Below are 26,912 nucleotides of genomic sequence, written 5' to 3'. Positions count from 1 at the left end.
AAATAATAAGACTAATTACTGTATAATAACAATGTTTATGTCTTCATTGTTGGGAAAAAGGTGTATAAGTAAAAAGTGAAAGTTTCCTTTGCAGGTTAAAAAAAGACAAGAAAGAAAAAAGAACAAAGCACAGAATGAGTTAACGGGAAAAAAAAAATTAGCTAGCAAGCTCAGGCTATAGATAAGACACTGACTCCATTCAAGAACACTGCTCACAGTTAAGACTTGGCTAACAACTAGAAAAAGGAGGGCTTAAATTTGCCCACACAGCTATGAGATCTAAAAAACATTGCCAGGCACTAATAAAATGTGTTAAGTTTCTTTTCTCACAGGTAAAGAAGGGCTACCCAAAGACCCTAGCAGCCCTGCCACTCCTTGGAACCAGGAGACGGAATTAATGTAAAGGTCCACTGACAAAAGACTGCCTTGGCTCCATGCTAAAAAGGCCCTTATTAAGTCCTGCTACCTACCAACACCACTGTGAAGTGCCAAAGACTGACTGCTTGGACCCAAGATTCTCACTGCAAAAAGACCCCTCCACATCGGGAGAATTCTCCTACTGATGATTAGCCTACACCTTCTAGCTCCACTGTGCCTTCTGGACAGTAGGGAAAAAGTACAAGAATGCTGCACCATGACTGTTTTGGAAAAGAAGAAGAAACACTCGCTCCACTAAAATTGCCAAAGTCCAGAAATTCCTGACTAGAAAAAACATTAAGAACTGACCCTGGTGAAAAAACAAAGAATTATACACTGGCGGGAGAACATTTATGGGACCCATGCTTAAAAATGTGGTATTGATTAAAGCTTGGGGTTTATTCTACAGGCTGCGCCCTGTGTCCTAAAAAGTAACTAATAATGTAACCCCCCTCCTATGCTATTAATGTCGATGCCTTTTGAAAGTACCTGAAAATAGTTAAATAACAGGTGTATTATAGTACTACACCAAGAAAAAATGGTATTAAATATAACTAAGGCTGGAAAGGCATTGCAGTGGGATCTAGTATGTTTAGGAATTCGGGATTTCCTGAATGACCAGCTGATGGCCATTCGAAGTAATCTTGAGTACCAGACTTGGCCCACTGCCCTTACAGACTTTTGAACAGTGGAAGGCCCAGGAAAGAAAACCTACTCTTTCTGATTCCCTCTGGGGCTGGTTACTCAACCTGGAAAAACTAGGGGAAGGCATTGTTCACCTCCTGCTCACTGGTGTGGTGTTGTGTATTGTTACTCTTCTCTTGCTTGCTTGCTGTAAAGCACTCCAGCTCCCTAGAGCTTAATCACATGTTATCCTTTAAATGTGAGAACACTCAGCCAAAAATTTGTTGAGTATTCTCAAAGGAGGGAGTTGTTGGTGTCACTAAGAATAACCCTACATAACTCGGGAGGGTGGAAGGCCACAAGAGTATGGAGCCTTCCTGGTTTTAGGCCTCAGCAGACAAGAGTCCCTCCATGTTTGAACTTTAATCGACCTAAAAGGCCAGGTGTAACAGCCGTTATCAGTTGCAACAGTTCTAACTGGTCTAAAGCAGAAATAATGAGGCCTGTGTACCTTTAGCAGAAGAACAAGATAACTTGCAGAAGGAAAACTTACTAACGAGCTGCCGCGGCCAAGATTACTTAATGCACCTGTGCTTATGTAATTGCTACAGGGGGAGGAAGGAGGAGGAGGGAGGGAAAACGGGGAATTGCTAGTCAGTAAAAAAAGTTCTCATGGATATAAAGGAACAGACTGCTTGTTTTAGGTGTGCTTGATTTGAGTCAATCTCCCTGCACCGCTTTGAAATCTCAAATAAACTTGGTTTGCTTCTCCACCCTGGTGTGTTTATTGGCGCGGCACACCAGGCGACGGACCCCCCCCGCTGTTGCTTGGCCTCAGGCAGTTATCTGCCGGCAACAGGTCCAATAGGGGCAGGGAGGGGGCAGAGTTGTGGCAGGGGTTGGAATGGGGGCAGGGCAGGGAGGGCGTGAGCATCCACTGGCACCAGGGAAAGTTGGTGCCTATAGGTGGGAGGCACTGGGGGGGGGAGGTGCTGACCAGCGGGGCCGCAGCGCATGGGAGGTGCTGGGGGGAGAGGGTGGCACTGATAGGGTGGCTGCTGGTGGGTGCTCAGCACCCACCATTTTTTTCCATGGGTGCTCCAGCCCTGGAGAACCCACAGAATCAGTGCCTATGTGAGGTGCATGGAAATACAATACCTGCACCACTGGAACAGCATCACTGAAACCATCTCTTTTGAAGTCACCCGTGGAGCTAAGAAATGGAGTTTCTTCCTAGACACTATTACGCATCCATACCCACATTACTGGATCACATGAACAAAACTGTGGCCCAGCAACTGTTACCGTTTGAGGTGGTTATGAACTATGACCCTGTTAGTAGAAAAGTGAGACTTAAATCCTCCGAGGGCACTTATGCTTTTTCTACCAGTGGGAAGCTAACCAGTATATTGGGATTGTTCTCTGATGGTAGTATAAAAAAAAATCCCAGACATTGCAGGGAGTTTCAGGGAAGTATTGTTTGGGATGTTTGTGCAGTTGGGAGTCAGAGGAGTGAGGGGAAATGTGGAAGGGGTTGGTACAGTGCAGGGAAGAGTGGGGTGAGGAGGGGGCCACAGTTCTGCAATGGAAGGTACTGGGGGCTTTGTCTCTGTCTTCTCCAACCCCACACATCCACAACTATCCCCCACATCTGCCATCCCCATGAAAAAATGGCCCCACCGACTCCATGCTGCTCCCAGGACTATTCCTGCATCCTCTCCCCAGCAACTCCACTTGCAGCACCCACAATGACGCTCTTTTCTCCATGGGGAGGCCAGTTGGGGATGGACAACCAGACTGGACAGGCAAAGGGATGAGAGACAAAGAGACGATGCAAAGGAGGTGAAATGACTAACATGCAGCCAGGGAATTCTGTGGCCAGGATAATCATTGCTAAGGTGCTAGAGTCTGGGGAGGGGGAAAGCTGGACTCTGGTATGTGGAGGTGCTGAAAAAATATTTTTTATAAATTAATTGCCCCAAAACTAAATTAGTGCAGAGTTAAGATCACTCAGTGTGGTGCCTGGTGAACTTCCAGAATGTGGAGAGTGGTTAAACTGAAACCTCTAAAAATAAGGCAATACAAAGCAAAGGTACATGCCACCCCAGCAGCGCCATATCCTTGAGTGATGTCCCAATGCACCACTAACACACTAGCATTCTGCCCTTGTGCTTTGGGAACCAGAGTACATGAACATGCCTGGGGAGATGAGGATGTACAACAAATATTTTATTATTAATTTATTTTGAAAAAGAGAAACCAGTAGAGGGAAAGACTTCCATGAGAAACAGACTCCACAAAATCTGCACTTCCAGAAGAACAAGACCTCGCCCAGCCCCTATCCAGAAACATGGAGAAAAATCCCTCCCAGGGCAGTTAAGGAATCATCCTAGTATGTGATAACATGAGCTGGAGCCCCTCTCTGAAAACTGGGACACGGGAATCCAGCTACAGTCCTTCCTGTCTGCACAGCAACCTCTCACCCAGACAAAGAGAGCAGGGAAAGAACTGGAGAGTGTCAGATAATAAAAAAATACAGGTGTAACCAGAGAGTTGCACACTTCATTGTTTGTCAGCTGAGCTAACTGCATATACTAGAGCAGTGGTCTCCAAGCTTTTGAGGGTCACACCCCTCTCTTCCCCCTGTCCACATCCCCCTCACAGCCAGGGCCAGGAGTGGGGCCACAGCTCCAGGGGGAGGGGAATGCAGACAGGGGCAAGGGTGCTGAGTCTGGAGCTGCAGCTGTAGATGGGTCTGTAGCTGGAAGCAGAGCTGCAGTCGGCCCCCAGCTGTATGTGGAGCAGCAGCGAGACTGGGGCCAAGGTCAGGTGTGGGGCCGGGAGCCAAGGCCGCAGCTGGGGGTAGGGCCAGAGCAGAGCTGGGGGTGGGATGGGGCTGGGTGGTGTTCCCTCCCTATCCCCTATGGGAGCTGGCCTGGCCCACTGCACCCCCCCAAACGTTCCTCCACGCCCCCATCGGGGGGGCCCACCCCACAGTTTGGGTACCACTGCACTAGGGGATCCTTGCATCATTCTATTCCCCCTGCAAGTTCCCTGTGTGCCTCCCTCCCATTGTCTCTATTTCAGGTCCACCCCCCCCCCCACCTCCATAACAAGAGCTCCAGCGGCTTCCATTTTCCCCTCAACATTTTAATCTCTGCTGGGACTACGGGGCTGAGATGTGGGGTGTTGTTGGCTGGAAGGTATCAATGGTTGCCATCAATGAGATTGTAACATCACTCCTGAGTTGCAGAAGGCAGATGAGAGTATTGTTGTCCTTTGGCTGCATAGGCTTTTCCAGACCCTCCAGTGCACTAATACCATTCCCCATGACTGGAAGAAGGGTGTTATTCTGGTTCAAACTTTGGTAGCAGAAATAAGATGGCCAGAGATAGATATAAACTGAATATACAGCTAGACCACCTTAAGCATCTAGCCAGAGTGGCTCTCAATTTCCAAGAAGGCCACGTTACTTTGGGATTTGCCATGATCAATCAGTTTTTTGATCTACAGACAATTGGAGACTTGTTAGGGTTCGGCCCAATTGGACGCGGTTTTCAAAAGTTATCGTGTTACAGCCAGATAAACAGAGAAATGCCATCAAACTGATGGTTGGTCCTCTCTTTCCTCAGCCAGATAAGGACCTTTCCCTGTTCTGGTACCTGCATCCTTCTTAACACACAGTAATTAGTGAAGTTGCATGGTTCTCTGGGAGGTGGAAATGCAGCAATTATAGATGCATCATGCTGTTGTCAGTTCTGAGGAAAATCTTCACTTCTGTGTTAATGTCTTGCATTAACAAAGCACTTTTGCGAAGGTCACGATATTCACAGTGTGGCTTGAGACCTCATTGTTCCACGACTGACCAGATCTTTACCGTGAGATAGCTATGTGAGAAGACGGCTGAACTTGATAAGTTGCACAGCCATGGTACAGATTTCTGCCAGCCCTTTGATTCAGTGAACTGAGCGAGGCTATAGGATCTGATGAGGTGACTCGGCATCCCTGGGTATCCTTGACAGAAGAACTCTGTCATGGAAGGGAAAGCTGCGTTGGAGTCAATAGCAGATACAGAGCATAATGTCTTATATCCATGCAAGTTTGACAAGGCTGAGTTCTGACACCATCGTTGTTCAGTGTCAACAACTGATTAGTTGATGAATAAACTTGATGAGGCAGAAGTGGGTGGAATTGAGCTGAATATCCCTCTGCTTTGAGATCTCAAATACATCAATGACATTGTCTTGCTGGCTCAGTCTCAATTGCACATTGGTCTGGTTATTAATCCCCAGTGGCTTCCAGCTCCAGACTGCAACCAGCTCAGTATTAACCTGTCCAAACAGAAGACTGAGCAAATGACAACTGTCAAATATTTGGCCAGTGTCATGGACAGGGCTGCAGGATGCTCAAAAGATGGCACTTATACAGTAGCAGTGGTTGCCGTGTTTCAGGGCCTTTCAGCGGCCTTTGTGGGGAGGTGTGACATCAAGTTTGCTATGAAACTGTGGCTTTAAAAAAGCCTGGCTCTATTAGTTCTATTGTATGGAAGTGGGCATTGAGGAAGACTGAAGAACATCACATTCTCACCATCTGCAACAACTGCTCCCAATCCAGAGGCAGGACAAAATCAGAAATGAGGTTATTTGAAGCCAAATCCAGCAACCACCTCCAAAAGTGCAGGTTTGGTTTCAGTGGCTTTCTTGGTGTGGACATATTATTAGAAAGGAAGACCAATAAGTTTCAAAGTGTGTGTATGAAAGAATGCCACTACACAGCCAACGATCACATGGGAACCAAAAATTTTGGTGGCACGAATAAGATGGCCAGAGATGGATATAAACTGAATAGACCACCTTCAGCACCTAGCCAGAGATCAATCCGAGTGGCTCTCAATTTCCAAAAAGACCACATTCCTTTGGGATTTGCCGTAATCAACTAGTTCTTTGATTTACAGACAATTGGAGACTCAGTAGGGTTCGGCCCAATTGGATGCGGTGTTCAAAAGTTATTGCAATACATCCAGATAAATGCCATTAAATTGATTGATGGTCCTCTCTTTCCTCAGTCAATTAAGGACCTTTCCCTGCTCTGGTACCTACATTCTTCTTAACACACAGTAATTAGTGAGGTTGCATGGTTCCCTGGGAGGTGGGAATCTACTATTATCCCCATGGTGGGAATGGGAGGAAGAGATGCACAGAGAGGAGGGAAGGAACTGAGCTGGTTATGGAACCTAGCATTCCAGACCCCCACTTCCATGCCCCCACTCTAATCTAGACCATACGCCCTTCTCAGAGCTGGGATCTGAACCCAGGAGTCCAGAGTCGCAATTCCCCCTGCTCTCACTATTACACCATACTGCCCTCACTGGATCTGTGCAATCCCCCAAAGACCCCCACCTCTCCAGGGAATTTCCACCTAAAATCCCCCCAATCTCCAGTGACTGTTTGTGTCTGCACAGATGTACAATACACTGAACATGATGCTAAAATTCTGCAACTTCTGATCAGCATCTCTTACTGCCTGGTAACTACAGACCCACCAGGCCCCTTGCTGCTTTCCTGAATAATGTGCCTCTGCCCCTGCCCAAGAGGCCTTAGGAGCTGCTGATATGTCTTCAAGAGAAACTGCAAGGGAGCTTTAGTTTACCCCTTCTCTAAATTGGAAAGTGTGTGCGGAACCCACAGAAATGACTCTCCATTGATTCCATCACCTGCTCCCCTCCCAGAACCTGATATGACCCATCTCCCCAGTAGTACCTAGTGCTCCCTCCTATTCTGGCCTCCACCACCATCCACTGGAACCTAAACCATCTAGCCACCTACTGTCCCATCCAGATCCACCCTCAAATGAAGCAAATTATAGTTTGTTGCAGGTGGGTACAGATCCATTGCCCCACAGTGAGAGCTCCCATCTTCCGTGGACTTTTTGATGGGAAATTAGAGCAACCTTCGCCTTGTAGCTTTTCCCACAATCGGGACATGTATAGGGTCTCTCTCCCGTGTGTGTTCTCTGATGAACAACCAGGTGTGAGCTCTGAATGAAACTTTCCCCACAATAAGCACACTTATAAGGTTTTACTCCTGTGTGGATTCTCTGATGAACAGTGTGGTTTGATTTTGAACTGAAGCTTTTCCCACAGTCGGGGCATTTATAGGGTCTCTCGCCTAAGTGGATTCTCTGATGTGAAATAAGGTTTGAGGACCGTGTGACTCTGTCCCCACACTCACAGCAGGGATAAGGTTTCTGACCCAAGTGCATTGTCTGGTGTGAAATGAGGTGTGACCTCCGAGTGAAGGTTTTCCCACAGTCACTGCATATAAATGGCTTCTCTCCTGTGTGCAGTTTCAGATGTCTAGTAAGGTTTGATTTGTGATTGAACTTTTTCCCACACTCAACACATTCATGCTGTTTCTTTTTAGTGCTAATTTTCAGCTGGATCACTGTTTCATTGAGATCCTCCAAGCCTTCCCCTTGGTGAGTGGATTTACCTTGCAACTTCTCTTGGTGGTTTTCCTGCTGCCTTTCTGACCTGCATTGACTCTCATGGGCTTCCTCGAGATCAGGACTCTGGGAAATGTTTGCTTTGGATATTCCTGATACTGTCCCACGAGGTTCCACTCGCTTGGGACCTTCCTGCTGTGGATTCTCCTCCTCGTTCCCACTCACCATCCCATTGCCTGCTGGGACAGAGAGAGAATCCAGACAGGAGTCAGTCCCTGTGCCAGGGACATGGAACCTCAGAAAGGGGAACAGAAAAGGGGGTAACAAACCCAAATATCTGATGGGGAAACTGAAAAAACAGGAACTGAATTCCACCCCATCCCCACCTTTCCCAGAAGACAGAAAGAGGAGGGCACCAGTAATCCTTCCACATTCCATGAGAACACTCAGTGGAGAGGGATGTACGGTCAGGTTTCAGTCATGATGGGTGGGAAGCCATGAATGATATCTACCAGGAAGATATGTCACCAATCTTCATCTGTAGGGCCCTACCAAATTCACTGTCCATTTTGGTCAATTTCATGGTCAGAGGATTTAAAAAATGGTTAATTTCATGATTTCAGCTATTTAAATCTGAAATTTCACAGTATTGTAATTGTAGAGGTCCTGATCCAAAAACAGGGTGACCAGATGTCCCAATTTTATAGGGACAATCTTGATTTTTGGAGCTTTTTCTTACATAGGCACCCCTCACCCCGTCCCAATTTTTTACACTTGCTATCTGGTCACCTGACCCAAAAAGGAGTTGTGGGGGGAGGAGGGGAAGAGGGGTGTCACAAAGTTGTTGTAGGGGAGGGATTGCAGTACTACTACCCCTACTTCTGTGCTGGTGCTGGTGGTGCTGCTGCCATGGCTGCTGGCTGAGAGCCCAGCTCTGAAGGCAGAGCCGCTGTCAGCAGCAGCACAGAAGTAAAGGTAGCATAGTATGGTATTCCGCCCAACTCTGACATCAGCACAGAAGTAAGGGCGGCAATACCATGTCCCCCTAAAATAACCTTGTGACCCTCCTGAAACACTCTTTTGGATCAGGACACTCAATCTGAGAAACACTGGTCTTCCCCCTGTGAAATCTGTGTAGTATAGGGTAAAAACACACAAAAGACCAGATGTTCACAGGGGGAGAGCAGATTTCATGGTTCGTGATGTGTTTTTCATGGCTGTGAATTTGTTAGGGCTCTCTTCATCTGGGTGAGGTGAGGCAGAACTGGATGAGCGTGCTGGGCCTTTGTGGGAATCCCAGATGTTTACAGCAATGACAGATCGTTTCTCCAGTCTGTATGACTCATTCCTCACCTGTGCAGGTGTTTCTCAGGATCTCTCTTTCCTTGGAGCACTGGAGATCTGGCACCCAGGGTTCTTTGCCCCATTCCACCTGAGCAATCATGTCAGGTTTTGGAATTAGAAAACCTGTTCCAGGGAAAGAAAACATGTGAGTCTACGGTTTTACAGAGTTGTTTCCAGATATGCTGTCTGGGTGGGCACACTTGTATAAACCAAACAGATGGGCAAATGTTCCTGGAAAACTTCTGGGGGAAGTCAGATGTTTCCTGGAAGATGTGTACCATTGCTCCAGCAGAAGATCCAGGGCTCTCCACACACTGGGTAATTTTATAACTCTGGCAGAGCACAGCTGTGCAACCTCTTCCCTCTTTCTAACAGTGCTGAAGACAGAGCTCTTGCAGGCAGAGAGCTACTCCTGGGAAGGGAGGGAGACATGCTTGCTCTATATAAATATATCAGGGGGGTTAACGTTAGGGAGGGAGAGGAATTATTTAAGTTTAGTACTAATGTAGGCACGAGGACGAATGGGTATAAACTGGATATTAGGAAGTTTAGACTTGAAATTAGATGAAGGTTTCTAACCATTAGGGGAATGAAGTTCTGGAACAGCCTTCCGAGGGAGGTAGTGGGGGCAAAAGACTTTCCTGGCTTTAAGACAAAGCTTGATAAGTATATGGAGGGGATGTTATGATAGGATTGTTAATTTGGGCAATTGATCTTGGATTACCACCAGATAGGTCTGCTCAATGGTCTGCGGGGAGAAGTTGGATGGAATGGGAACTGAGTTACTGCAGAGAATTCCTTCTTGGGTGCTGGCTGGTGACTCTTGCCCACATGCTCAGGGTTTAGCTGATCGCCATATTTGGGGTCGGGAAGGAATTTTCCTCCAGGGCGGATTGGCAGGGGCCCTGGAGGTTTTTTGCCTTCCCCTGCAGCGTGGGGCACGGGTCGCTTGCTGGTGGTTTCTCTGCAGCTTGAGGTCTTCAAACCAATTTTGAGGATTTCAATAACTCGGTCCTGGGATAGGGGTTGTTACAAAATTGGATGGGTGGGGTTCTGTGGCCTGCCTTGTGCAGGAGGTCGGACTATATGATCAGATTGGTCCCTTCTGACCTATGAGTCTATGAGTCTATGAAGTCTCATTTTATGTGAGTGTGCGCCCATGTTTACTAACACAGAGGGTATCTACCACCCAGCCTCACTCTCAGAAGCAATGGGGATGGATTATTCTCTGCATTGTGTCTCTGAATCTCCTCTCCCATGAGAGAGAATGTGGGGGAGACAATCTTTCTCACATGGGTTCTGGGAGCTATGGGGCAAGAATGTCAGAAAATGCCTCCTCCTCAGAGTTTGCACCCAGGAGGAACATTCCCAATTCTCTAATATTTGAGAATGTTTTGCTTGTTTGGTTTGACGTGTGAAATGTTGACATTAACAGGGGTCCCAGGCATAGGTTATTAAAGCGGGAAGGTTTGAGATGGAGGGGCAAGGGGCCTGCTCAACCCCACCAGCCGTGCCCACAGAAACAGCCTCGCCTCAGGCTTCCAATAATGTCCCTGATGTCATAATCTCTGATGTCAGCCCCCACATACCTATGTTGCTGTCCAGCTCCAGTCGCAGAGTCTCTAGGGGAAGGAGAACATGAGAGAAGTGAGAATTCAGACCCCAGCATTCATGGGGATGTTCCAGTTGGACATTAATGTAACTGCACTTTTAATTATGAACTAGCAAGGCAGCCGAAGGCCAGCAATGCAGCCACTGCAGACAGGGCAAGCGCCAGAGGGCTATTGCCATGGCAAAGGGCAGTTCACCCAAGCTGGGGAACGCAAGATGGCGCCCGGGTCAGTGACGTCATGAGAGCTGCCGACTCCTCTCCAGGGTGACCGTTACTCTAACCAAAGGAGATGCCACCATGAGTCTCCCATTTACCTTTGAATCCCTGCAGCAGCTCCAGCAGGGTGGTACTTCTCTGAGAGAAATCCCCAAGTCTCTTCTCCAGCTCCACAAACCCAGACTCTGGCTTCTGCAGCACCCTGTTCTTCCTGCTGGAGAAAGGCAGAGGGGTGACAAAGGGGCCTGGTCCACAACCCAAGCCTGGCAGCCCCCGAACTCCGGGATTATAAGCCTTGTAGACTGAGATGATGTCACCTGCCTTGAGCCCTGTGCCTTCAGTGGGCCCAGAACAAAATGGGCTGTGGGAAGACACCGAGGCAAGGAACGGTGGCAATTTTGGGAGCTTTCCTTGAACTTTGTCCTTTCACACAAAGCCCCTAATATTTAAGCTAAAGGAGAAACCCCACTGGCTGTCAGATAGTAACTGGCTTCTCTCCTTACAGAGGCAGCCGCCAGGGCCAGAGCCATCCATTTAGCATGCAGGCCCACTCAAATCTGAGCAGGGGTGTAGTGCTGCCACAGCAGCCCAGAGAGTCACTTGGGCACCTGAAATCCAGGCTCACCCTTCAGAAAGCTACGCTCTGGAAGCTCTGCCTTGCCATTTTCTGAGCTGCCCCATGCGCATGCCAAGCTTGGCAGGTAAAGCCCTGTGTCTGGGGGCACCAGGGCTAGAAAGAGGACATGGTGTTAGGGGAGAAGCCGAGCTAGCACTGTCTGTCATTGCCCATCCACCCGCAGCCACTAGGGGGAGACATGATCATGCACACCAAGCCAGCGTGTCACACTCTGCGGGCCCGGGGCAGCTGTGTATTCAGTGTGGTTTCCAAGCCTAACTGACCATGAGGGAGATGGAGCCCAGAACTCACCTGTTCTCAGAGCTGCCCACACCCTAGGGAGAGAGAGAGAAAGAAGAGGCAGTTAGAGAACATGTCCCAGGCTGGGGGAGGCCTCCGCTCCTGCAGACAAGTCACTATCGGAGTCTCAGATATTTGGGGAATTTCAGACACTCAGAGAGCAGTGAACATCCCCTCCAGGTGGGATATTTACTCTCAGCAGCCTCCAGGGAACCCCTGCTCAGAGGCCCTCACTGGCAACCCAGGCACTTCAGAAGAAGAAAACATTTGTGACATTCAGCGTGAACTTTGCTTGGTGCTAACAGCCCACACAAGCCCCTCTTTCCCACTCAACCCAGGGACTGATCTGGGCCGGTCCTCTACATTGGGAGGAATTTCACTCTCAAAGATTAAGGTCACATAGACATTTACAGGGCGGGAGAGATGGTCTTGGGGTTACAGTGCCCAGGAGCCCTGGATCCCATTCCTGGCTCTGACATAGATTCACTGTGTGGCCTTGGGCGAGTCCCTGCCTCTCTCAGCATCTGTTCCCCCTTGTGTAAAAAGGGGATATGATCCCAACCCCACCTTTTTTGGGATCTAGGGCTGAGATGCTGCCATAGAATTGCTGTGCATTGTCATTGCAATAGCACAATCTCACCTGTATGGACTGGCTCAGTGGCTCCTGCCCGTTCTCTCCTCCCCTCTGATTGAGCAGTTCACTTAGCAGAGAAATCTCCTGGGACAGCTCAGAGATGCTCTTGTCCCTTCTCTTGACAATGGCTCTGTCCAGCTTTTCTACCTGGGACAGCAGCACCTGCTCCTGCTTCTCCAGAAACCCACGTAGATCCTTCCATTCGCAGAGGATCCTCTGTTTCTCATCTTCCGTCTGTTTCTGCAATTGCAGGGAGAGGGCAGCATGGTAACCAGGGAAATATCATACATTTGTCTCCCAGCAAGATGGGGGGAGATATTGGCCAGAGCCAGGATCCCTTGTGGTGCATGGGAAGTTCACTTAGAACAGGAAGGATGGAGGGCTCAGGGCAGGGGAAAGCCGAATGTTGTTAATGACAATGGGGTGGACTTTTCTCTCCACAACCTCATCAACTTGCATTGAGACAAAATCTCCATCCAGTCAACCCACATTTTATTTCCTTTCAGTGCTCTACCTTTAAGATTTTAAGGTCAGGGAGGGACCATTAGATCATCTAGACCAGTGGTTCTCAACCCGCAGCCCGTAGGCTGCTTAAGGCCCAATCAGCACACAGCTGCAACCAGTCATGCCGGGTTTACAATGGTGCTGGGCCCATACTCAGAAGGGGCCCCTGCATCCGGACTGTAGCCCCACCCCATGGTTTGCCCACACTTTGATCTGAGGCCTCGCCCCCACTCAGTCTCTTCCCCCCGAGGCCCAGCCCATCACTCTCTCCTCTTCACCACCTCCCATCCTCGCCCCCTGCTCCCTCCTCTCTGCCCCCTCCCCCCAGCGTGAGCAGTGGGCAGAGCCTTGGGGGGAAGAGGCCAAGATAGGGCAGGGCCTCGGGGCAGAGCACAGGCGGAGTGAGGGGCAGGGCCACAGTCTGGGCACCAGGGCCCACAAAAGATTAATCCAGCCCTGGCCTCAGGGACAGATAGATAGATAGTGTGGATGTGGCCCGCATAATACATAGAGAGCGGCACGTGCAGCCGACAATGGTAAATAGGTTGAGAACTACTGATCTAGCTGATCTCCGGTATATCACACACTGTCTAATTTCAAACCAGTGACTCCTGTATTGAACCCAACAACCGGTATCTGATTAAAGCAGGTCTTCCAAAAAGACATCCACTCTGGATCGGAAGGTATCAAAACATGCAGAATCCACCACTTCCCTTGGTAGTTTGTCCTACTGGTTAATCACTCTCACATTTTTATAAAAGTGTCTTATTTCTAATTTGAATTTGTCTGGCTTCAGCTTCCAGCCATGGGCTTTTGTTATGCTTTTCTCTGACAGATGAAAGAGCCCTTCAGGACCCAGTATTTTCTTCCTATGGAGGCACTGAGCCACCTTTCACATGAACCCTGGTTCCTGTAATATCTGAACAGCTTGAGCAGGGGACGCTTTCCTGCATGGCAGCCACTCACATTCCGAGGATATCACATTACCCAACACCTGCCCAATCCTGCCCTTCTCCCTGGGCTGCAATGGGGATGGTTCCCTGACTGGGCTGGCAGGACAAGCCCTGTGTTGCCATGTCACTCAGGGTACTCTGATACCAGGCAAGCCTTGGGGAAGGGTTTCTGGGCACCTACCAGCAGCTTCTCACTTTGCATCTCCTCATCAGCTTTGGTTTCTTCTCTCTCTTTTATCAGACAGGCCAGCCACTCTTTTGACATATCCTGGAAGAAGCGTGGGTGGGAGCCAGGTGTAAGAGGGTTTGATTTTACAGACAGTGTCACAGCTGCCAGATTTCAGGGACCCCTCTGCCCCGCAGTATCCCTGGCACACACTCACACAGATCCTAGGGCAGGATTTGGCCCTTAGCTTGCTTTCTTTAAAGCACTGATACTCAGACTGAGGCTCAAGTGGCTCTTCGCAGCACATGATAGTAAAACACTGTGTGATTTCATTATTAATCTAAGTTATTAACCAATCAGGATGCTTTTATAATGTTATTAATCAATTATGTTATTAACTTGCACTAAGTTATTAACTTATTTGCTTTGAGAATTATATATATATCCTTGAATCGCAGGATGATTGTCATATAATTGCGGCCGAGTTGCGGACAAGACATGGAAAATCACAGAAAAGTAATAATGGACCTTTATTAATTGCAGTAACTTGGAAAAGCTGGCTGATAGAAGAAGCCCCAGCCACCCATAGCTAATAGCAGGAGTCCTGGCTGCCTGGGGCTGACAGCTGGAGCCCTGCCATGTGTAGGGATGACAGCCGGAGCCCCGGCCACCCAGGGCTCTCAGTGAGGCTGACTGTTAAAAGGTAACATACATACACATGAATTCAGCATTAAAATTGTAGTGGAAGTCTAATATTGTGGGATCCACAATTTCCGTAAAATCATAAATTAAATAGGGATATATATAATATTTCCCATCATGCTGTTTAAATATGACTATATAGTACTCTGGTAAATGAAACAATGAATTCACACAACTGTGGCTCTTTTGGTGAATAGTGATCACTAATTGGACTATCACTGCTTTAAAGCTACAGCAGATGGGAGAGGGGATGGCAATCAGGGGGCTGGATTATCCATACAGAAACAGAGAGAACTGGAAGTAGTAATGATACAGCACAAAAGCACAGCTCCAAAACCTGCCAATCCTCCCCTCAACACCCTCCCCAAGTTCCAAAATCCTTTCCAACCCCCTGACATGCCCCCAAGCACAGCTCCAAATATTGCCACACACCCCAAATACTCTCCAGAGACCATGGGTGCACACCATCAACGTATCTCACATCCCCATCACCCTGAAGCCAAATACCCCGCAACCAAAATCCCAGCTCTTAAAATCCCCACATGTTCAATCCCCCCCACACCTGTACTCACATCCTGGCTCCAAGTAAACACCTCTACATAAAATGGCCCACCGTGAATATCCTCTTACTTTCAGAGGTGGGAGGGGAAGGGCTGAGACTTAGCAATATGCTCTGCAGTAGGCACTGGGCTATAGCTCCCCGCCTGCATCTCTCAACCCCAGCCCCAGCCTCTCCCTGGTTCAGTCACACCCACCCTGCAGCAAGGGCTGTTCTTTCTAGTTTGTGAACTGTGCCCATTGCGTCTCTCCTTAGTGTCTTGCGTCATCCCCTGTTCTGGGCCCCATGGTGGAACTCAGAGTGCCTGGGGCACACCACGGAGATGGGGTCCTGATCCCCTTGGCAGGACAGCGTCAGCACTTTCCTGGGTCTACCTCATGTCCCACCTCTGCTCGCTCCTCTCCCCCACCCCATGTACTGAGCTGCCTGATGATTCCCGTAGGGCCAGCTCTTCTGATTTATTCAAGTCTCATGATATATTGTGATTTTTCCCCTAAGGCCCCAGAACTTTGTGAGTACACCAGACTCTCAGCTTTCACTTTCTACAAAAATTAAGTTTCTCATCTTTATGGTTGCAATTACAAAGCATCAACATGGTGAACCCTCAAGGCTCAAAAGCCAGAAAGAAAATAAAAAAGGTGACCAAACGTTCTGTTTTGGCCAGGACAGTCCCCTTTTTTAAGCCGTGTCCCGCCCATCACGACTTCTTTGGCAAACGTGGGCATTTGTCCCGTTTGCTCTTTCCTGCTTCATCAGATGGCAAGGGCAAAGGGACAAATGCTCACTTTGTCAACAAAGTGGGATGTAGCAGAACGTGTGGTGAGGAGGCAGGGCTCAGGCAGGAGGCAGGCAGGGTTGGGCGAGCAGCAAAGCCGGGCGAGCAGCAAAGCCAGCCTCGCGTGGGGATGGGGGGGGCCAGGGCTCAGGCAGGTAGCTGGAGCCAGTCCCACATGGGGCAAGGGTGGCTCGGGCGAGTGGCTGGAGCCAGCCCTGTGCCATCTCCCATTTCCCCTTTGGGAAGTATGGTCACCCTAAAATAAAGAGATCTCCAAGTGTGCTATTTTTTTTTTAAATCTCACGATTCTTAAATCAATCTCTTGATTCTCGAATGCTTCGGTGGGCAATAGCATCATCTCCACCATGCTCCACAGTGCATCCTGCAGGGAACTTTGAAGGAGGAGCCAGGGCTCCACAGGAAGGAAGCCTATGGAGGAAGCACAAGCCAGGCAGCGGTCAGTCTGTGTGCACATGGCTAGCATGCCAGCTACAGTTGCAGCACTTCTGTCAATACTTCTCTGCCAAAGCGCTAGCTGGGTTTTACAAGCCTGGAGTCCAGCTCACGTAATTATTACCCAGTATGTGGCACATGACACATGCAGGACGGGCTTCTGGCATCTAGGACAGCAAGGGCTCCACTCCGGCTCCTCCAGGGGGTCTGGGTTGCAGGCCCGCGGGCAGATGTTGTGCCCGCAGCTGGCATCTATGAAATATTCCATGCACACGGGGCAGGAGGCGAGCGTATCTTCCAGGCTCAGCACTGGGCTCCCGTTACCGGCCATGGCCGCCCGCACATACAAAGAGCTCTAATCTCTGCTTGGGTTGGGGGAGGCGGGTTTGTGGTGGGGAATGGAGAGGCGTCTCCTAGCCCGGGATTGGCTCATGCCCTGGGGGCCCTCGCCAGGGTCTTTGTGATACTAGGAGCATTGAGACAAAATTCAGCCTGGAAGGGAGAGAAAACACCCAGATCCCAGGCAGCCAGGTCTCCAGAGCCGTTGGGGGAGGGGAGAGAGCCAGGCTGGGGGGGGCTGGAAGGGGAGCAGCGGGGATGGGGAGACCGGACCCCTGCGTTCTAACCCCAGGGTCTGGGAGGGTTCGGGTCCAGGTCCAACCCGGGAAAGCCCCAGGGGGTGGTTGCAGCCCGAGTTGATATGGAGGGACGCACAGGAAGGTGTGGGAGGAAGGAGGGGGAGAGGAAAGAAGAGAGGGATCAGAGACTGGGCATGATCCCCCTGCTGGGAGCTGCTCGCCTGCAGGGCTCGTAGAAGAAGCTGCTGCTGCCTCCCTTGGGAGCCGGGGCTGAGCCGCTGCTGCTCCCCTCCCAGCTGTGTCTGTGCTGGGGGGAGCCCTGAACTAACCCTCCTCTGTGCCCAGCCCGGGGGGACTTTCTGCAGGGGCTGGAACCAGCCGCGGGCTCTGCCGACACCAGCCTCTGAGCCGGAGCTTGCAGGTGAGGGGAGAGACCTGGGGGAAGGTCTGGGGCCCGGCAGGAAAGTGACTCTGCACCAACGGTCCCTGGGAAGCTGCTCCCTTGTTTAATGCTCCTGCAGGAGGGAGTGGAGCTGCCTTAACAGCAAAGATCTGTCCCAGGGGCAAAGCTGGGTGTGTGTGTGTGACTTCAGATGGGGAAATTGGGGAGGAAGACGAGGAACTTAAGGGGCACTATCAACAGACCCCCACAAAGGTGTCCCCTTTTTGTCTGACGGAGGGTAGAGTTGTCAGGAAGGTTAAGGGTGAAAAATATGACAGAGAAGTGGAGAGACAGTATGAAATGTGGTCAGTTTAACCATCTCTGCAGTTAGGTGAACAGCAGGGGAGAGGCAAAGGGGTGACACACAGGAGAGGGAAGAGTGTGGTGGGGGGAGTGATGGAAGGGATGGTGTGGGAGGGGGGTTGAAAGTGCAGCGACTGTCAAAAAAGCAGCCAGAATGTTGGGACTCATTAGGAAAGGATCTCACAAAATGGAGTGACTGGGCAGATGGCAGATGAAATTCAGTGTGGATAAATGCAAAGTAATGCACATTGGAAAACATAATCCCAACTATACATACAAAATGATGGGGTCAAAATTAGCTCTTACCACTCAAGAGAGAGATCTTGGAGTTATTGTGGCTAGTTCTCTGAAAACAGCTACTCAGTGTGCATCTGCAGTCAAAAAAGCAAACAGAATGTTGGGAATCATTAAGAAAGGGATAGATAATAAGACAGAAAATATCATATTGCCTCTATATAAATCCATGATACGTCCACATCTTGAATACTGCATGCAGATGTGGTCGCCTCATCTCAAAAAAGATATATTGGAGTTGCAAAAGGTTCATAAAGGGCAAAAAAAATGATTAGGGATATGGAACATCTTCCATACAAGGAGAGACTAATGAGACTGGGACTTTTCAGCTTGGAAAAGAGATGACTAATAAGGGAGGATATGATTGAGGTCTATAAAATCATGACTGGTTTGGAGAAAGTAAATAAGGAAGTGTTATTTACTCCTCATAACACAAGAGCTAGGGGTTACCAAATAAAATTACTAGGCAGCAGGTTTAAAACAAACAGAAGGAAGTATTTCTTCACACAATGCACAGTCAACCTGTGCAACTCTTGCCAGAGGATGTTGTGAAGGACAAGACTATAACAGGGTTCAAAAAAGAACTAGATAAAGTAATGGAGGATTGATCCCATCAATGGCTATTAACCAAGATAGGCAGGGATGGTGTCCCTAGCCTCTGTTTGCCAGAAGCTGGGAATGGGTGGCAGGGGATGGGTCACTTAACTTTTCTGTTCACTCCCTCTGGGGCACCTGGCATTGGCCATGGTTGGAAGACAGGATATTGGGCTAGATGGACCTTTGGTCTGACGTAGTGTGGCCGTTCTTATGTTCTTAGTCTTCATTTACAAATATAACCCCATTGCCAACCTCTCTAAGAGAAGCTGTGGTGGTCCCCTCAAATTTTGCTTTGATAGATAAACCTCCCTGGTTGTGATGTGCCAGCAGGGAGGTGTTTGCTCTGTCATACACATCAGGAGTAAAAGGACTTGGACTGTGTTACTTTCTTCCTACCTTGTGAAAATGTTATCCATCCATCCCCACTGAAATGATCTGCACAGATCCCTCTGGAGGATAGAGGCCTTCAGTGGTTATTCCTTATCAAGGGCACATCAGAGTAGGAGGATCCTGTTCAGCTGTTAAAGGAATATTTCTGCTGCCAGATAGTGTGTATTTAAAAAAAAAAATCTTCATCACTCACTTCACTTCATAATAGCTTCAAAAATCATGTTTGACTTGGGAGAAAGAGCCTATCAAATTTCAGACTCTCATGCTTCAGAGAAGTCTGTGTCTCTCTAAATAATATGTCCATTGGACACACCCGTGCTTTCATAACTGCCTAAAAAATAGCAATGTCTCACTGGAGAGGACAGGCCTGTCAGTTTTTATCCCCCAAAATGTAAATTTCAGGCCATAATGTGCATATGTTCCCTTTCTCATCGGCATTTTATTTATTAGTGTCACCAACTAGTGGCAGAGGGATGTAATTAGAGCTTTATCAGGCACATAGTTGTGACCAGATCCTGCCTGACAGTTGCTGAACTATAATTCAGATATGGCAATGAGGTGGACATTAGGTTGGACATTGGACAAAAACGTCCTGACTGTCAGGGTGGTTAAGCACTGGAATAAATTGCCTAGGGAGGTTGTGGAATCTCCATCATTGGAGAATTTTTAAGAGCAGGTTAGATGAACATCTGTCAGGGATGGTCTAGATCATACTTAGTTCTGCCACGAGTACAGGGGATTGGACTAAATGACCTCTCAAGGTCCCTTCCAGTTCAATTATTCTATGTACTCACAATTTTTAAAGGTTACATTAAAAAAAATTGGGTTTGTGACCAATTTCCCCCACTTGTGCTCAGTGAAAAAAAACCTGAAAGAGACTTTGGTTTTCTTCTTTTTTGTTAAATATTAGAAGTACACAAGTATTCTAATATTTTCTAAAAGACTCTATGGACAACTGAAGAACTATTAGGTTTACAAAATGCAGGGAGCATAGCAAAGGAAACATGATTTTATCCCCTTTTTTTTTTTTAAGTATCAGTCACTGTAGTTAAAGCTGTGTGAAACTGGAATTTCATGGAAAATTCTGTGATTTTTAAATTTGTTCCAAATCAGAAAGAAATATCAAAATTTGTTATTTCCTTTGACTGGACACAATATTCCAGTTGAGGCCTAATCAGCGTGAAGTAGAGAAGAAGCAGTATTTCTTGTGTTTTGCTTTCAACACTCATAGTAATACATACCAGAATGATGTTTGCTTTTTTTGCAACAGTGGTACACCATTGACTCATATTTAGTTTGTGGTCCACTTTGACCTCCAGATCCCTTTCCACATACTCCTTCCTAGGCAGTCATTTCCCATTTTGAATGTGTGCAAGTGATTGTTCCTTCCTAAGTGGAGTATTTTGCATTTGTCCTTATTGAATTTCATCCTATTTACTTCAGACCATTTTTCCAGTTTATCCAGATCATTTTGAATTTTAATCCTATCCTCCAAAGAACTTGCAACCCCTCCCAGCTTGGTATTTTCCACAAAAAACTTTATAAGTGTATGGTCTATGCCATTATCTAAATCATTGATGAAGATATTGAAGAGAACTGTACCCAGATATGATCCCTGTGGGACCGTACTTGATACGCCCTCCCAGCTTTACTGTGAACCACTGATAACTACTCTCTGGTGATGGTTTTCCAATCAGTTATGCAGTCACCTTATAGTAGCTCCATCTAGGTTGTATTGCCCTAGTTTGTTTATGAAAAGGCCATGCAAGAGAGTATCAAAAGCTGTATTACAGTCAAGATATACCACATCTACTGCTTCCCCCCATCCACAAGGCTTGTTACCCTGTCAAAGAAAGCTATCAGGTTGGTTCTTGATAAATACGTGCTGACTGTTACTTATCACATTATATTCTAGGTGTTTGCAAATTGATTCTTAATTATTTGCTCCATTATCTTTCTGGGAACTGAAGTTAAGCTGACTGATCTGTAATTCCCCGAATTGTCCTAATTTCCATTTTTATAGATTGGTATTCTAATTGCCCTTTTCCAATCCTCTGGAATCTCTTCTTTCTTCCATGACTTTTCAAAGATAATCACTAATGGCTCAGATATCTCCTCAGTCAGCTGCTTGAGTATTCTAGGATGTATTTAATCAGACCCTGGTGACTTGAAAACATCTAACTTGTCTAAGTCATTTTTAACTTGTTCTTTCCCTAGTTTAGCCTCTGATCCTACTTCATTTCCACTGGCACTCACTATGTTAGGCATCCAATCGCTACTAACCTTTTTGGTGAAAACTAATACAAAAACATAATTTAGCATTTCTGCCATTTCCCCGTTTCTTGTTATCGTTTTGCCCCCCTTGTTGAATAATGGGCCTAAACTGTCCTTCATCTTCCTCTTGCTTCTAACGTATTTATAGAATGTTCTCATCACCCTTTGTCTCTAGTTAGTTTAATCTCGCCTTCCTAATTTTGTGCTTGCATGCTTGTGTTATTTGTTTATATTCATGCTTTGTAATTTGACCTAGTTTCCACTTTTTGTAGGACTCTTTTTTGAGTTTCGGATAATTGAAGATCTCCTGGTGAAGCCAGGGTGGTCTCTTGCCATACCTTCTATCTGTCCTACACATCTGAGTATCTGGAGATCCACAGGGCTTCAATAGTCACCAGACTCCTTGAGACCCCTGCCTTGGGCTGGTTCCCTCCCCTTAGGTTCTCCGGCCTTCTGCAGTGTTGGGACAAGTGGCTTATTATCTGTTCTCTGACCAAGTAATCAATTCCCCATCTTTGGGGATCCCTACATTTATTCCAGGAAACACACAGCATGTTTCCCTCCAGTCACTAGGCTTTCCTATGGGTCTTCATGAACATTTTCCCTTCTTTGAAGATGAAATGTCCCTCCTGCAAAGAAAGAGGCTGGATGGGACCAGGCAGGATGTCGTCTCTGGGAAATGATCAATGGAGCTATAACAAACTCTGATAATCACAACCTTCCATCCTTTGAGCAGGACCCCCCGCCCCCCAAACACCTCACTAGACCTCATTTCCCACATGGACCAAGGGGAAGAGCCCATTGCCCCAGACCCTCAAGATTCTTCAGAAAAGGAGACACTGAGCGACTCCCACACAGGTGAGGAATAAGTCAAACCAAACTCCAACACTTCCAATGCCCCGTAAGCTCTCCGACCCCTGCCTCCTCTTAGCTCAGTCAGAAAAATAGCCAGCAGATGTCATACCCTCATGGCAGACATCACTCATGGCCTCTCATCCATCCTGACTGGACCAGCCAGTAGTGACCTCTCCTCCATGTTCAGATGGGCTGAGGAGGCAGAATTGGTCCCTCTGCTCCTTCTTCTTTGCTGGCTGGGTATTGAGCTTATCATCTGGTTTGGTTTGGTTTGTTTTACCCATATTTGCCATTCACCTTTGCAGCACAGGGAATGACTCACGTTTGGATTCAGAAGGGAGCTGATGGGTTCAGAAGGGAGAATGAAGATGACAGACCTCAGCAGGAAAGTCCCAAGCAAATGAAACTGCATGGGCTGTTATCAGGAAGCACCAAAGGGGAACTTTCCCAGAATCGTGAAAAGGAAAAAGCCAGTGAGAGTCAGTCTTATAAATGCTCTGACTGTAGGAAAAGCTTCCACTGGAGCTCACGCCTTGCCATTCATCGGCGAATCCACACAGGAGAGAAGCCACATAAGTGTGCCGACTGTGGGAAAGGCTTCAATTGGTGGGCACAGCTTGTCACACATCGGAGATGCCACACAGGAAAGAAACCCTTAACATGCAAAGACTGCAGGAAAAGCTTCATGTGGAGCTCCATCCTTACTGAACACAAGAGAATACACACGGGAGAGACACCTTACAAATATGACTATTGAAGGAAAAGGTTTGCCTGGAGCTCAGCCCTTGCTGTACACAGGAGAATCCAAGTGGAAGGGGAACCCTATCAATATAAAGATTGTGGGAAAAGCTTCTGCGTGAACTCAGATCTTAGCAAACATAGAAGAGTGCACACGGGAGAGAGACTCTATAAATGCCCCAACTGTGGGAAGAGCTTCAGAGTGAGCTCAAACCTCATGGCACATTGGAAGATCCACACCGGAGAGAGACCCTATAAATGCCCCAAATGTGAGCAAAGCTTCCGGCAGAGCTCCACCCTTCTTAAACATCAGAGACTACACTTGCAAGAGAGGCCCTATAAATGCCCTGAGTGCGGGCAAAGCTTCTGTGTCAGCTCAGCCCTGACTGTTCATCAGAGGATCCACACAGGAGAGAGACCTTACAAATGCAAAGGCTGTGGGAAAAGCTTCAGGAACAGCTCATCCCTTATCACCCCAGAGGATCCCACCAGAGGATCCACACAGGAGAGAAACCCTATAAATTCCCTGACTGTGGGAGGAGTTTCAGTCAGCACTCGGCCCTGTCTGCGCACAGGAGCATCCACACAGGAGAGAGACCCTATAAATGCGACTGTGGGGAAAGCTTCATTGTGAGTGCTGACCTTCTCAAGCATCAGAGAATCCACACGGGAGAGAAACTCTACAATTGCAAAGACTGTGGAAAAAGCTTCTGTCGGAGCACCACCCTTGCTGCCCACAGGAGGATCCACAGAGGAGAGAAATCTTATAAATGCCCTGACTCTGGGAAAAGCTTCATGGGTAGGTCAACCCTTATTACGCATCGGAGACTGCACACGGGAGAGAGACCCTATAACTGCTCTGATTGCAGGAAAAGGTTCAGTCAGAGCTCAGCCCTTCCTGAGCATCAGAGAATCCACACAGGAGAAAGACCCTATAACTGTTCTGACTGCAGGAAAAGCTTCACCAACAGCTCCCATCTTATTAGACATCAGACAACCCACACTGGAGAGAGACCCTATAAATGTCCAGAATGTGGGAAAAGATTCAGGCAGAGCTCGGCCCTTGTGAAACATCAGAGACTCCACATGGGAAACACTGTAAATGTCATCCTTACAGAGAATGCTCAGACCACCAGTGAAGCCAGGCAGGATGGGAACCCATGACAGACCATGACTGAAACTCTGCAGCATTAAAAAAAATTGCAGTAAACCTCACTGGAGCATTGTGATGGAGAGATCTGTCTGTGCAGGGGAAGCACCAGAGAGGGGATGATGCTGGGTGCTTTGGGAATGGGGCTGCAGGAAGCAGAGGGAGTCTTGAGGCAGGTGAATCAGTTATTTGGGGTTTGTGGGGAGAGAGCTGGGAGTCCGGAGGGTGGGAGGGAGGGTGTTTTTTGTGCTGTCTGTAATTCCCTGAGTTACCCAAACTCATTGCGTCAACATCTGGCAGCCTGGCAGGAGTGGACATGTCAGGTGATGTGGGCTTTAGAGTTCTCTCTAGTCTGTAGGGTCCGTTCTCTGGCTCACTAGGGCCAGAGACTGGATTTCCCATCCGCAGGGAGCTGAGATACTGAGTCAGGGTACCAGGGGTAAGAAGCAAACACAGATCTGGACCTGATCCTTTCAGGTGTGACCAGACCTGTCCCTAGGGGGAGCCTAAGAGCCCATTCAGCACTGCCCATCCATCACACAGTCTCCTGACTCCAACAATGACCAGAGGCCCCCCTCAAACCCCCCCCATGCTGCCTGGTACTCCCGGCCACCCCCTCTGCGTATTCAGAACCCTCCTCGCATACCACTCCTTCTGAGTATCCCCCAAATCCCACTCAGCTCTGACAGAGACTCCCAGTCCCTCCCCTTGGGACCCCTAGCAATAAGTCATATGTTACAAAGAGGGAAATGCTGAATCAGAACCACATGGGCCCTCCAGATCCATCCCAGTGAACTAGGCAAATAACTGAGAAGGGTGAGAGGCAGAGGAGGAAAATAGTGGGAAGAGCAAGAATGGGGAAGGCCCAACGCTAAGAACAGAGGGATAAGGCAAGGCTAAAAATCTGTCTGGTCATGCTCTTTCCCCCATCTACTGCAGTGTTCTGTATAGGGACAATAGAAACTCTCCCTGCCCCACACACCCCGCACCACCATCCCCCCCCCCCCCCCCGGATGTCCCCAAGGGAATAAAAGCCTCCACTGGATTGGAAACACTGACCCTGCTGTAAATTTACCTTATTCTGTGGTTCCCATGAATCTGAACCCCCTGGACTTCCTGTGTTTGCCTTGGTGACCCGACCCCGATGTGACACAGGAGTCTCTCCAGACTCCTTTGTCTGGAATAAGGAGTAAAAAAATGGCCTATAAGGAAGTTGGAGACCTCCTGAGAAGTCTCTTTGAGGCTTCATTTCCCCCAGCCAGGGTTGTCATGTTCTGCAGATCCTACTGACTTCACTTGGTGCTGTAGCTACTCAGCACTTTCTGAAAATCAGGCTGAAGGTGTTTCCAGCTGGGGACCTCCAGTGCATACTTCTGACAAACTGGCCAAGGGATCTCTCCGAGGGGAGAGAACGTTGTCCTTGTCCAAAGGCTAGAATGATAGGCTCCTGCTGCATATCAGAGACCCAGCCTGGGAGAGACCTTGCCCCTGATCTGGGTGCTGGGAAAGACTCTGTACTTGGGCAGCGCTTACAACTCAGCTGTGACTTCACAGGAGTAGATGGGTTTGTCGCTGGTGGTGCAGTAGCCCTGAGCAGGGTAGGGTCAAGCCAGCTGCCAGAGTCAGGGGAGGCACCAGGGCTGCAACAGTCTTGAGGAAAGGGCACAGAGACTGGAGTGAGCTCCTTTTTAAACCCAGGTGCCCTGATTAGCTTGCCTTGATTGGCTGCAGGTGATCTAATCAGCCTGTCTGCCTTAATTGGTTCTAGCAGGTTCCTGATTACTCTAGTGCAGCTGCTGCTCTGGTCACTCAGGGAACAGAAACCTGTTTCTCCTGTGGCCGGTAGATCTCCCTTCTATTCCTCTGCTGTAGAGGAAGGAGGGAGAGGGCTGCTGCTGCTGTTCCTGCTGAGCACTAGGCCCTTGCTGCTGCTGTTCCTGCTGCTACTGCTCTTCCTGCTGCTCCCTTGGCTGGGCCAGACACCACCACTTCCATCCCCACCTTCCCCCTTCTCTGCTACCCTCTAGTTGGCTGGCTGCTGATCCCCTCACCGCCCCCACCCTCAATTGCTGCTGTTACTCCACCTACAACCCTGGGTAGGAGGGGAAGGCTGCTGAAGGCCTGCTTTCCAGAGAAGGAGGGGAGTGAGGGACCCCAGCTCTTGTTCCGGAGGATACCATCTGAGCAGGGTCCCTCCTACCTGGACACCAGACCACCACCACCTGGACCTGCTGGGACTACTGTGGCTGTTGCTGGAGAGCTGTTGGAGCCCTGAGGAGAAGGAGGAGGAGAAGAGGACCACCTGCTGCAGGAAGACCACATGAGGACCGTTGTGGAGGGGGCTTTACTGAACTGAGTCTTTTTCGAACTGTGCTTTTGTGGTGGGTTGGACTGTGTCTGTTGGGACACCGGGGGTGTGGCGTGGAGCCTGCCCCCAGTGCATCCATGTCCCCCTTCGCCCCCACCACCATTGTTGCCCCCTCCACCACCCCTGCTAGCTGCTTTCCTTGTACTTTGACCTCCTGCCTTTGGGACTGAGCTGCTCACCTGGGTCACCACGCCCACTTCCACCGTTTGAGCCTGCAGCAACAGCAGCCAAGCATTGACTTTTTTGCGTAAGTGCACCCCGCTCCGCCCCTGGACTGACCCCCCCTTTCCTATGCCATATTTATCTGCCCCACCTGTTTCCTTCTGTGGCCCTCATTGTCCTGCCCCAGCCCTGCAGCTAGCCCCGTGGTCCCTCCGCCCTGTTCCTAGCTCACCCTTCCCCCCACACCACCCTGTGATCCCCCAGCCCTGGTTGGTCCCTCCCCTCGTGCACCCATGCCCCCTCCCATGCACTTGTGCCCTTCCCCCATTTGAGTTTGCCCTTGTTCACTGCAGCCCCTTATGCCGTTATCCCCCCCGATCCCCTAGTGCAGCTAGAGGAGCTGGAATTCCCCTCTGAGTCAGTGACCTGACACCCTCCCGCC

At 48.8% G+C, this 26,912-nt stretch overlaps 2 protein-coding genes and 1 pseudogene across 5 annotated transcripts; 2 read left to right on the top strand and 1 right to left on the bottom strand.

Moving 5' to 3' along the window:
• Window positions 1-4,166: 4,166 nt before the first annotated feature.
• LOC115641017 (zinc finger protein 566-like) lies at window positions 4,167-16,703 on the bottom strand. 4 transcript variants are annotated; one of them, XM_030544093.1, is made up of 8 exons: window positions 16,444-16,703; window positions 13,846-13,932; window positions 12,214-12,447; window positions 11,586-11,608; window positions 10,756-10,871; window positions 10,419-10,451; window positions 8,839-8,952; window positions 4,167-7,724 (listed from the first exon to the last, which is right to left on the bottom strand). In XM_030544093.1, exons 1-8 carry the CDS (start codon window positions 16,648-16,650, stop codon window positions 6,901-6,903), a joined length of 1,638 nt encoding a protein of 545 aa, XP_030399953.1. In that variant the 5' UTR covers window positions 16,651-16,703; the 3' UTR covers window positions 4,167-6,900. The 4 variants fall into 4 exon arrangements, with proteins under 4 accessions (XP_030399953.1, XP_030399954.1, XP_030399955.1 ...); XM_030544094.1 differs by having other exon boundaries at window positions 4,167-7,721; XM_030544095.1 differs by having other exon boundaries at window positions 10,756-10,868.
• Window positions 16,704-16,941: 238 nt separating this feature from the next.
• LOC115641034 (zinc finger protein 253-like) lies at window positions 16,942-22,911 on the top strand. The gene is made up of 3 exons (XM_030544148.1): window positions 16,942-17,318; window positions 21,934-22,055; window positions 22,358-22,911. The coding sequence occupies exons 2-3, from the start codon at window positions 21,977-21,979 to the stop codon at window positions 22,807-22,809; spliced, it is 531 nt and encodes a 176-aa protein (XP_030400008.1). The 5' UTR covers window positions 16,942-17,318; window positions 21,934-21,976; the 3' UTR covers window positions 22,810-22,911.
• On the top strand, window positions 22,810-25,674 carry LOC115641114 (annotated as a pseudogene).
• Window positions 25,675-26,912: the final 1,238 nt, after the last annotated feature.

This window comes from Gopherus evgoodei, unplaced genomic scaffold (genome assembly GCF_007399415.2).
Source record: "Gopherus evgoodei ecotype Sinaloan lineage unplaced genomic scaffold, rGopEvg1_v1.p scaffold_33_arrow_ctg1, whole genome shotgun sequence".
In the NCBI taxonomy this organism is placed as follows: Eukaryota; Metazoa; Chordata; order Testudines; family Testudinidae; genus Gopherus; species Gopherus evgoodei.
The sequence above is the reverse complement of the archived record's forward strand: the minus strand, read 5'-3'. Positions and strand labels throughout refer to the sequence as shown.